Source organism: Miscanthus floridulus, chromosome 9, assembly GCF_019320115.1.
Source record: "Miscanthus floridulus cultivar M001 chromosome 9, ASM1932011v1, whole genome shotgun sequence".
In the NCBI taxonomy this organism is placed as follows: domain Eukaryota; kingdom Viridiplantae; phylum Streptophyta; class Magnoliopsida; order Poales; family Poaceae; genus Miscanthus; species Miscanthus floridulus.
In genome coordinates, this window is record NC_089588.1 from 74,332,481 (window position 1) to 74,344,822 (window position 12,342).

A 12,342-nucleotide genomic window follows, 5' to 3' on the forward strand; every position below is an offset into this window, starting at 1 on the left:
CGATCTCTCTCCCACTTCTGACCACATCAGAGGGGTCCTACATTTTCTCCCATACAAGGTCTCGAATGGTGACATCTTGAGGCTAGCTTGGTAGCTGTTGTTGTAGGAGAACTCAGTGTGAGTCAAGCTCTTCTCCTAATCTGATCCATACTTCAGAATGCAAGCTCTGAGCATGTCTTCCAGGATCTAATTCACTCTTTCTATTTGGCCATTTGTCTGAGGGTGGTAAGCGGTGCTATAATCTAGTCGAGTCCCAATTGACTTGTGCAGACTCTTCCAGAATTTGGATACCCACTTTGTCCCTTGATCAGACACTATGCTCACAGGGGCTCCCATGAAGCCTGAGAATGTTATCCATATAGAGATCTGCCAGCTTCTCAACTCTGTAGTCATTTCTCACCACTATAAAGTGAAGTACCTTATTCAATCTATCCATGATTACCCAGATCGAGTCATGGCCTTTCGGGGTCTGAGGTAAACCCACTATAAAGTCCATGGATATGCTTTCTCACTTCCACATTGGAACATCTAAGGGCTTCAACAGTCCTACCAGTCTTTGGTGCTCGGCCTTGATCCTATTGTAGATGTCAAATTGCGCGACATGTTTCACAATACCAGCTTTCATATTCTTCCACTAGAAAAGCTTCTTCAAGTCAGCATACATCTTGGTACTCCCTGGGTGGATGCAATACTTAGAGTCATGTCCTTCAACTAGGATCTATTCTCATAGGGCTATATCTGAGGGTACACATATTCGATCCTTGTACCAGTACACTCCATGTCCATCTTCTTGAAATTTAGGACACTTGCCTTGCTCCATGAGCTCTCAGACTTCCCATATTTCAGGGCATTCTTGTTGAGCTTTGCGGATTCAATCTTCGAGGTTGTACTGCACTCAAAGCTTACTCAACATTCCCTTTGGTAGGATTTTAAGTCAGAGGTCCTCCATTTCCTGGCTCAGCTCTGGTGGTATGGCATCTGTCATCAGACTATGGCAATAGCTCTTGTGGCTCCAGGCATTTATGACTATGTTAGCTTTCCTATGTGATAGTGTATCTCCAGGTTGTAGTCCTTAATCAGCTCTAGCCATCGTTGTTATCTCATGTTTAGATCTTCTTGGGTGAAGAAGTACTTTAGGCTCTTGTGATCGGTGTAGATGTCACATTTATTCCCGATCAGGTAGTGTCTCCAAATCTTCAAGGCATGCACAACAGCTGCAAGTTCAAGGTTATGGGTCGGGTAGCGTTTCTCATGGTTCTTCAACTAGCGGGAAACATAAGCTATAACTCTCCCATTCTACATTAGAACGCAGCCAAGTCCTTGTTTGGATGCATCACAATAGACCACGAAGTCTTGTTGAAGGTCAGGTAATGCTAGCATAGGAGTGGAGGTAAGCTTCTGCTTCAAGGGTTGGAAGCTTTGCTCACACTCTGGCATCCAATCAAACTCATTAGTCTTCTTCAGAAGGTTAGTCATAGGTTTGGCTATCTTGGAAAAGTTCTCAATGAAGTGGCAATAGTATCCTGCCAACCCAAGGAAACTCCAAATATCAGTCACATTGTAGGTTTGTTCCCACTCTTTCATAGCTTCAACCTTGGCTAGATCAATAGCTACTCCATCAGCAGTGAAAATGTGACCTAGGAAGGCAACTTCTTCAAGCCAGAACTCGCACTTGTTGAATTTAGCATACAACTGATTTTGTCTTAGCTTCTCCAGCACTACTCCCAAATGCTGCTCATGTTCTTCCACAGTGGCCAAATAGAAAAGAATGTCATTGATGAATACCACTACCAACATATCTAGCTCATCCATGAACACCTTATTCATCATATTCATGAAGTAGGCAGGGGTATTAGTGAGTCCAAAGAACACAACGGAGAACTCATATAGCCCACACCTAGTGACAAAGGTTGTCTTGGGAATGTCCTCAGTCTTGATCTTCATCTAGGGATAACTAGATCAGAGATCAATCTTGGAAAAAACTTGGCATTCCTCAGCTAGTCTAGCAGATCGTCTATCCTCAGTAGCGGGTACTTGTTCTTGACTATCACAGCATTCAAGTTCTAGTAGTCAATGCACATCCTCATGGAACCATCCTTCTTCACAAACAAGATAGGGGAACCCCAAGGTGAACCACTAGGTCTAATGTACCCCTTATCAAACAACTCTCTGAGTTGTTTCTTGAGTTCCTGTAGCTCATCAATCGACATGCGGTAGGGCCTCTTAGAAATAGGTCCCGTACCAGGCAGATGGTCGATTACAAACTCCACATCTCGATCAGGTGGCATACCTGGCAGTTCTTTGGGAAACACATTAGGAAACTCGCATACTACAGGTACATCCTCAACTGACTTGGCTTCCAAGGCACACAACATGGAAATTGTCCCCTCAAAGTTGGGCTCACATCGGATCATGTGCCCACTCGGATGTGTTATCTCCACATATCTTGGTGAGAAAGATATTACTCCCTTGTGTTGAGCAAGATATCACGTACACACCACATATACCTGCTGCTCCTACACTAGGAGTACGCAAAACATGCCTTCCATCTAGATCCATCCAAAAATGTTCTACTCCTACACTGGGAGTGAACCCAAAAAACATGCTTGTTAGGTTTTCCATCCACCGAATAAATGCTCCAGATTCTTATTGATATCTCTCTCAAAGTTTTATTGCAGAAAAGAGACATGGGGCTATGCAAAAGTTATTCAAAAGTAAAAAAGAAAGAAAATCAAAGAAAAAAGAGATTGAGAAAAAATGGATAAGTGTCCGAGATATCTAAAACAATGGGTACTTAGATGCCCGCCTGAAAAAAAGATGAATAAGATAGCCCCTGCTCTATAGCAAATGTTTCCAAGTTTCAAAAGACTGATATGTTTTCAAGGAGTAAAGTAGAATTTGGTTAGCCACCATTTATATCCACACACATGCACATATTGATTTGATTGTATGACTCAACTCTCTTTGGATCCATTGTTTGACTTTACAATATATGCATTGCAAGTATGCTCTAGCTTTCTCCCTACCTATGAACTCCACATAAACCTTCATAGTAGGAAGAGAAAAGGCATAACATCTTTATTGACTTGGTGAGGATCTGCAAATACCACATATATTGAGAGACTTGAGAGTGTCATACAATGGAATCTCTGAGTTTTATTTTGAAAACTTATAAAAACTCTAGAACAATGGTGAAACAAAGAACTTGAGACATAGTGCTTGACTTGATCGTTCTATCTTTCAATTGCTCAAGACCCAAGAGAAGGTTAAGAAGCCCTATGGTTGAAGGTAATATGGGTAAGTTTGAAAGTCAGATCAGTTTTTTCTAATTTGGAGGAGAATTTTTGATTGAATGCATGTGTACTTTTGAGGCGTGAAAACATTGTAGCAACAACTGATCCATAGCTGAGTTTAGCTTTACTCAGGAACTGACAAAGATTAAACTTGGGGGAGCTTGTTGACGGGCACTAACACCAATTATAAACCATCAACATAACCTGCATTTATACTTAATTTCATCACCAAACATAGGTATAAGGGTTTAAACTAATAAATTCCACGAGTTTTAGTGAATCTATGTTTTCAGTAGGGTTTATCTAGAAAACCGTCAAGGGGGACCTATTCGTCAAAGGAAATTATAGAATTCCGCCACGTAAATAGTGTGGGAAGATTCTAGAAGACTCCAGGAGGCTCTCCACCGAAGCAAACCCCGAGGGGCTGCCATGTGGGGCCGGCCGACCCCACCAATAGGCTGCCCGACCTATGGGTCCTACCAGTCAGCCTCTGCTTCAAAAGTTGGTTTCCCACCACCATTGAGATCCAATCTTCACCATTTATTCAAGTCGGTTTGATCCGAGGGCTCAGGATTGATGCTCTGGCCTATATATATTTGCCCCTACCCCCTCCTAGAGCAAATCCAGAAACCTAAATTCATATCTCTAGGATCAGAGCCAGCTTTCAAGGGGAGATTAGTCCTCCATAGGATCTAGTCTTATAAATAGAAATAGTGAGATGGAGAGTGAGGGAAGAGTTTGGAGGAGGTACCGGCTTGTCGGTGCTCTCTCTACGGCTTGTACCTTGGTGGATCCAAGTTCCATCTGAGCTTGCCTTTGAGATTTCTCTAGTAATCAACTTCTGATTCAAGTAAGCTTCTTGTTTATATTATTCATCAGGTTCACGACCTGTTTGAGTGCTTTATTCTTTATCCGAGAAGAGTAAAGTAGCAATTGTAGTGTAAGCGTGGTGCTTAGACTGTGGTTACTTGTGGATGCATCCTGCATTTTAGATCGGTGGTAGCTCACGAGGGTGACTCTTATAGCCTCGTTGAATCCTCTATAGTCCACCTCCTGTTTGTAGGGCAAGTAGGACATAGTTACTATGGGAAGCATCTTCTGCTAGTGTCTTTCCTTAAGTAATGTCCCTAGTTGAATAGTAGAAGACATAGCTTACCCAAGTCAGAACTAAAAAACCTTAGTTTTACTCTCTACGCTCCTATTTATCTTAACTTTGTTGCTACCCCTAGTTAAGTTAGATCGTAGTTAGTCTCACATGTTTCTCTATGGATTTATCTATGTGCCATAAATATACCAACACACGCTGCCTATAGAGGTGGGCGTAGCGGTCTTCCACATGATAGGGCTCTGAGCAGGGTGGCTCTAAGCAGGGCGGTGGTAGTTGGCAGTGCGGGTACGACCTACATGGCTTGGAGCAAGTGTGGCTCCCTGGACGGCATGAGGGCAAGGCAGCAAGGGCACATGAGCATGCGGCCTCTGAGGTGCTAGGGCACGAGACGTGCTCTCAGATCGGTGCTTCTTTTCCTTGTAGAGGGCATCGACCTCTAGACGATCCCTCTCCATCTCCAGCACCTTGCTGATCATCTCCTAGAGGGTGTAGCAGGTATGACCCAAGAGGGCCACCTTGAGGCACGTGTTCAGACCCTTCTTGAAGAAGTACATCTTCTTCTTCTCAGAGTCTGTCTCACTGGGAGCGTATCTTATCATGCGATTGAAGCAGTTGGCATACTCAATCTTCTAGGACCCTAGGAAATGTTGCGGAACTCTTCCACCTTGGCATCCATCATGCCCTTAGGCACGTGATGCTCATGGAAGGCTTCAGCAAACTCCTCCCATGAGATGTGCGCGGGGTCAGCATTGGTGTCACAATAGCTATCCTACCACACGCGTGCGGCGCCGGTGAGCTGATGGGCTACGACTCCAACACACTCCTTGTCAGAGCAAGTGGTTAGGTCTAGCTTCTTCTCCATCTCCCATAGCTAGTCCTCGATGGCAATGGGGTTGTCATTGAAGCTGTCGAAGGTAGGGGGCCTTAGCTTGAGGAAACCCTCCATCTTCCTCTAGAAGTCATTGGGTGGACCTCCATTACGACGCAGTATCCCCTCAGCCAGTGTCTCCATGAGACGCGTCTAGCGGTCCACCACCTCAGATAGAAGTGGCGGTGGTGGAGCACTGTCGCCCCCAGGTTGACATGCGCATACTTTCACGTATATAAACCTGATAGTCCACCGAGTGTCACGAAGGACCTCGGTAAATCAACATCACAACCAAGATCGCGTGATTAAGCAAATACACATCACATACGCAGAGTTGCAGCAGAAATAATATTACAAATGGGTTCACAAATAATAGTACAAGTTTGGGTTTCAAAACCGATTAGTGAAAACAACATAGCTTTCAAATGATTACATTAATATAAGTTCTAAATACATTGCTAGCATAAGTGACATCCTCTAATAAAAGCATATAGATGAGAAGTAAATATAGAGTCATCGAGCCCACTGGTGGTTATCCACCTTTTTCAGCAAGCCAAGAACTTCACCTGCAACATGGTGGGATAAACCCTGAGTACTCGAATGTACTCAGCTAGACTTACCCGTCATAAACCAGAAATAAAGTGACACCAAGGAGTATGCAAGGCTTTATAGGTGGAGGTAGCTTGACAACATTTTTGCATAAAAAGTGGTTATGATGTTGGGACTAGCCAAGTTTCTCACTATCCGAGAGTAATTCCATGTTTATCCAAACCATCACATTCCATAATACAATTACTATGATGTTGGGACTAGCCAAGTTTCTCACTATCTAGGAGAGACGGCGATTCGAATCGATTTCAACCAGCTGGAAATTTATTCCTAACACAAACCTAGACATACCTGCGCTAAGGAAGTCTTAGGTCACCTTTGGTACAACTTAGGTACACATTTCGCGGGTTCGTATAGCGCCGCACAATCAGGGACTGATGGTAGCCAGGTTGCTCAAGCCACACCTGCCCACGGTCCTAGACTAGGTCACTCAGGTCATGCTTGCCAATGGTCTGTGGATCCGCTCCCCGCAGAGGGCGCACAATAGAATGGGGTCCGGCCTAAGTTGAGCTACTCGGCTTTGCGGTCGGAACGAGTTATCCGACCAGCTAAGTGATGGGCATGCGTTCAATCTTATCAGAAGCGCCAACAATGGTACGGTCCTTAATCGACACAGACGAGGATAAATCCACACCTAAGACCTCCATGTCTTGTTGCTTCTCTATCGACATCCCACCCGGTCTCAATTTACATTACCCCATGGTTCTTTTCCATGATAGCAAATATAGCCAACCATGCTTCGGTATCCACCTATATCTCATAGGTGACAAGAAATCACCTGACTTCTACCGGTCTAAGCATGGCTAAGCATATATTCGATCCTAGACCAACATAGGGTTCAAGGTATATTTCTAGACAAGGAAATTATATGCATCAAGTGGTTCCAATCAACTCTTATAACCTAATGCATCAAACATAAAGGACTCAAGTAATATTTGTAAAAACATAGGAGGCTTAGAATGCTCTGGGGCTTGCTTCAAATCCAACACTAGGTCAGTGTCCGCTAGATGACACTCGCTTGGTGAGTATCTCCCATCCTAGCACTTGTCCAGTCCTTCCATCTTCGGGATAGGTCCACCATACACCGTCTTCAGGTTCATCTCCAACATCACGTCCTTCACGTGGTTCATCTAGCATACCTAGATGAGGTGCAAGATGCAAGTGCATGAATATGAAGAATGGTAATATGAGATGCATCACATAATAGCATTCAAGGCAAACATAAGATCATGCAAGACATAGGCATCTAGAGTTATTTAACTAAACATCACACAACCTATTATAGAGGGATAGCAAGCATATTAGGCATTGCACATAAGTGAACTTAAGTTCAGATATTGCACACATGCATCGATCAAGAACTAACCAACATGTTTAGCCAAAACAAGAGCAAGCTAAAGCAATCACCTAGCACATGTATAGAAATCTAGACAGCAGCATATCAGTCACTTGTTTTAACCATAACTAGAGACATAAGCATCCAACAAGGGTGACCCTAGACTTTATGGAAATCTAATGAAATTTCCTACAACATTGTTATTATCATCAGCAGGTGATCCCACAATAAACAAGGTCAATCAAGCACAATTGAGCACCTTTGTCTAGGCTTGGACAGATTTTAGCATGCAACTTCACAAGCTTATAACTAGAGCTCTACAATACAAAAAGGGGTGATTTTTAACAATTTGGAAAGCTCATGAAAGTCACTACACTTCTTCTATTATCTCCAAGACAAAGCCTAGCTAAGTCAAACAACACAATCATTCAAATCTATACAGAGAGCATACAAAATCTGACAATGAACTTACAAAATCTATAGCTCCTAAATTATCAGGCGTATGGTCATGAAAGTTTATCACAATATAGATTATGAAATTATCTAAAACTTTGGTACTCACTACAACCCCAGAAAATATCATTTACACCACGAAAATAATTTCAGAAGCAAAACTACACATGCATCCCAAACAGAAGTGGTACAGAAAACTGATAGGAACTTCAGAGAAGCATAACTGGAGTTCTAGATCCCCAACAATCATGGATAAGAACTTTTTGAAAGGATTATGAAGTTACCTACAACTTTCTTAGTCTCCTTTTAAGATGATTCTATAGTTAACAAGGTCAACTAATCCAATAAATGCATCTCTGTCCAAAACTTGGACAGAATCTGACATGCTACTTTAAACAGCTATAACTAGAGTTCTACATGTCCAATAAATGTGGTTCTAGACTTTTTAGAAAGATTAGAAACAACTTTGTTATAAGCACCTAAAGCTAATTATACTATTGAAAAGGCCCCACAGTACCAACAAGGCAACCCTATCAGGTTTGGATAGAAATAGCCACAAAAATGTAAGCAACTATAACTAAAAATCTACTTAACAAAAAATTATGCTATTTATCTTTTTGAAAATATTAAGAAAAGTAATACAACTCATGTATTGACATAAAGTCATGATTCATAACTTAACTAAGCCAATTAATTCAAACATGCAGGCCTATTCATAATAGGAGTAAAGCAACATAGGGCATTTGTTATTTTTACAACTCTTAAACTATAAAACCTAAACTCCTAAAATTTTTTACTAGACATCAACCATCACCCAAGTAACACTCCATAAAAATTTCACATTTATTTGAGTGCCACAACTACAGTTATGAAAAAAACAAGACATACCTATTATTAAGAACCTAACTGCATAAATCTATTTTTACAGCAAAATATTTAAACTAAAACATGTGACATTATAGATCTAATGCATAGATAATTTCCTAAGGATTCCAAAAAGTCCTCATTTACTATTTTTCTACTAATTACTATGAATTTTCAAAGTTGATCATCCAAATCTGCAAAAATCAAAAGAAAAGGAATGTAAATCTTGCATCAGGGACCCTAAAGTAAACATAAATTAAACTCCAGTGAAGAGGTCCTCATGAGCACTATTCAAACAAATCACAGATTCACACTTGGACCCTCTCGCTTCTTCAAATTCTTGCCCACGGTCCTTCGCCTTCTTCCACAACAGAGAGCAGGGAGAGATGGCTGGCTCGGGATGGTGAAGCTTGCCGGCGGCAAGTGGCGGTGCTAGGGGCATGTGCCCGCTCCTAGGGGAGCCCACGAGGCTATTCAAGGGGTGCAGCGCAGCCACAATGACCTAGATAGCTTGGCCACGACGAGGCTTCGATGAAGCTTGGGGCTGGCTTAACTGGCGACCGACCGAGGCGCGTCGGTGGACAGAGGTCGATGAGCGAGGACGACCAGGGTGGCCGAGGTGTCGGCAAGCAGCGGTGCTTAGACCGATGGCCATGGAGAGGGAGCAGGGGAATGGGGCGGCCATGGAGTACAGCTTGGTGGCCATGGCTTCCTGCTGCCACCGTGCCTGGCTAAAGGAGGAGAACAGCAAGGGAGAAAGAGAGAATGTAGAGGAAGGGAGATACAACGGCGTCCATTTCATGTCTTCAGCACATGCGCACGCCCAAGGCGAGTGGGGCTCGGCTTGAGCATGATGGCTACTCAGCGTCAAGCGTCTGTATAGGTGGCCACGTTCAAATACTTGAGGCTAGCTCAAATACCTGAAAAACCAACTGAACCTCTATTTTCTCGTCTCTCTATCTCCTAAACCATTTAGTTCTGACACAAAATGTAGTAACAAAAGTTGTAGATCCATGCCCGATATCCAACTTTGTTTAAAGGATCCAAGTCCCATTCGGCATGGTTAGAGAGATACAAGATTCCAAAGTGGGGTTCACGAAACTTGAAAACTGAATATTTTAGTTCCAACACTTAGCTGATTTTTGGAGCTTCAAAACAGCACTGAGTTGATTCTTGAAATCCCTAATCGAGACACTTAGAAGTCGAATCAAGCCTTGATCCAAAAATAAAGTTTGTTCTGCATAACATGGACTACAACTTTTTTAAGTTCCACCACCATGAAAACAATCTAAGCCGCAGTTCAAACTAAGTCAAAGCAGCATCACGATAAAGGTTAAATTACCCTTTTTGATCTATTGGAACATTTTTTGGCCACTTGCTCAACATGAATCCTTCATAACTTTTGTTCATTAGTGTAAGTAGAGTTGTTTGAGCAAGGTTGCAATGTTTGTTTGTCATCACATGTTCTCATTCACTTAATAAAGCAATCCAAGAAAGATTTTAACTTATCATTTCATGTGACTTCTTGATTCCAAACTTCATGAAACATTTCCAGTGACCCATATAGATGGCAGAGGATGTGAGGCACATGGAATAAGCATGTTGAACATTACTCAATCACATGCTCAAAAAGGGCAATCACCATCAAACTAGCTTTGCTCATTGTCTTCCAAATAGTTGAGTTGGGCCTCATTCTTACTGAGTTGAAGTTAACACCTTGTCACATATTGCAAGACTTGAACTAGAGCCCCTGATCATCATTAATATGTCATGTTTGAGTTCAAACCCATTGCCTAACTAGTGACAAACACCTGGGGTGTTATAGCCCTCCCCTTATAGGAATCTCGCCCCGAGATTTGGTGTGAAAGACTTTTAAGGGAAGAGAAGCATGTCATCCATTTTCCAACATCAGTGATAGTGTTAGGCTACTTAACTTCAGAGTATTAGAGAGGCTAATTTGGTCAAGACACTTTCTTATACTTGCTCTTCGTAGTATGTTTTGTTTGAAGAATTTCTTCGTTGGCTTCCATGAAGCATTGTTACTTTGGGAGGAATCCAAGATAGCACAACACTTTGTTCTCATGTTATGGAGGGTACTACGGAGCATAAACTAATTACCCACAATCTCTAATTCCTTAATGAATATAGCATGAACCATGTGAACTTTGCATTAGGCTGCAAGCTTCGGAAAGCTACTCATTACAATGGTTCCATGTTCATTCACAAAGTTCAAAAAGCAGTCCTCTACCAAAGTAGCTTGAGTACAACCTTTCATAAGGGATGAGATCACAGATGGGGTAAGCATCCTCTGAGGTTGTGAGAAACTTAGTAATCAATAGATAATACCTATGCTGGTCGTAACCGTTTGATCACTCAAATGCCAACCAATGAAAAACTACATAATGTTCCATATGTGTAGTTCTCTTTCTCTAATGATAACACTATATCATCTAAGTCCATTGAGTGAGCGGTGAATGTAATAGCTGACTTTGTTGACTCAATGTTTTTGACGATCATTATTTGAGGGAATCCTCGTATCCAAGTGGCAATAGTTATCTATGTTGAATCCGAGGTAATGTCTTGGGTAAAAACACATGGAAGGTACCCAAGGACAAGTCTACCTTGGCAATCCTTGCTGAAGGAGATGTTAGCAAGGCCTAGAGGTCAACGAAAGTTGCAAGTATACACCAACTGGAAAAATAGTACACTACTAAGCAGGTTGAGCACAATTTGCCTTCATGGTGCAGTGGCGCAGTAAGTTGGGTTGACTTGCACTGTCGCAAAATTAGCCTGGTTTGACTACTTTGGACATTAAAGCTTCCTTTCTAATATCAATCAACAACTCATAAGCAAAATCTAAAATCTGTTGTTTGACACTTTTCAAATTGTTCTTGACTCGCAAAGGCATAAATTGACTTATAGAACACCTTGACTACTCATGCATTGTTGATATGAGATGACAAAAGCAAGCCACAAAGGGGTGCAAGGGGTATTCTCTAGGGCATCTAAAGTATTACAATCATCACATTGCCAACATGACCTAAACTACAAACACAATCATCCAATACGAAGAATGATAGTAGTCAAATAGGAAAATTATGGATTCTATTCCCCTCGGTAATCTGTTCATACCTTGCAAACTACTACTCCATTGTGCACACATTTTGGTAGGCATTTAGATCCAAAAGTCCTTTAACTACTGACCAAAATTCAGCTCAAACGGACACCGTTTGACTTATCCAAACAAATCATCTACCAAAACTGCTTTGTTCTGAAATTTGGTGACCAAACTGTCAAAACATCTCTCAAATCTGATACTTTACTCAACCAATACTCAAGCCAACTTAAGACACCGAAGTTCCTTAAGTGAGGAATGAGATTACCAAGTTTGGTGTGAAGTCAACCATGTTTGAGCCACTAATCACTGGCTTAAAAATAACTAGTGGAGTGCCACAAAGCCTTGACAGATTTCCCGCTCTTCTTTTTCTTTGCTTCACGCGTTGTGGAGTGTGCTCTGCACTCTCTAATTCTCTTTATAACCGTGACAGCTTTCTTGCTGAGGATGGAGGCTAGGGTTCTCCTCGTATGCCTCATAGGAACAACTTCAACTATTGATTTAGGCACCAGCTCGACGATACCCAAGCATTGAACTAGTGGGATGTTCTTGCAGGGCACAATGCATACCTCAGGTGGAGTGACAGTCCTACAAAGATAAGGAAATGTCTCTGATTACCCTTCTATGCTTTATCCAATAGAGTCCTACACAAATCCTTTGATAGCACCATATACATAATGATGCTGACCGAGACTA

The 12,342-nt window shown here is 42.0% G+C and overlaps 1 protein-coding gene across 1 annotated transcript; it reads right to left on the reverse strand.

Annotated features, from left to right (window-relative positions):
• Positions 1-1,296: 1,296 nt before the first annotated feature.
• On the reverse strand, positions 1,297-1,944 carry LOC136480088 (uncharacterized mitochondrial protein AtMg00860-like). Its single transcript, XM_066477745.1, has one exon. The coding sequence runs from the start codon at positions 1,942-1,944 to the stop codon at positions 1,297-1,299; it is 648 nt and encodes a 215-aa protein (XP_066333842.1).
• Positions 1,945-12,342: the final 10,398 nt, after the last annotated feature.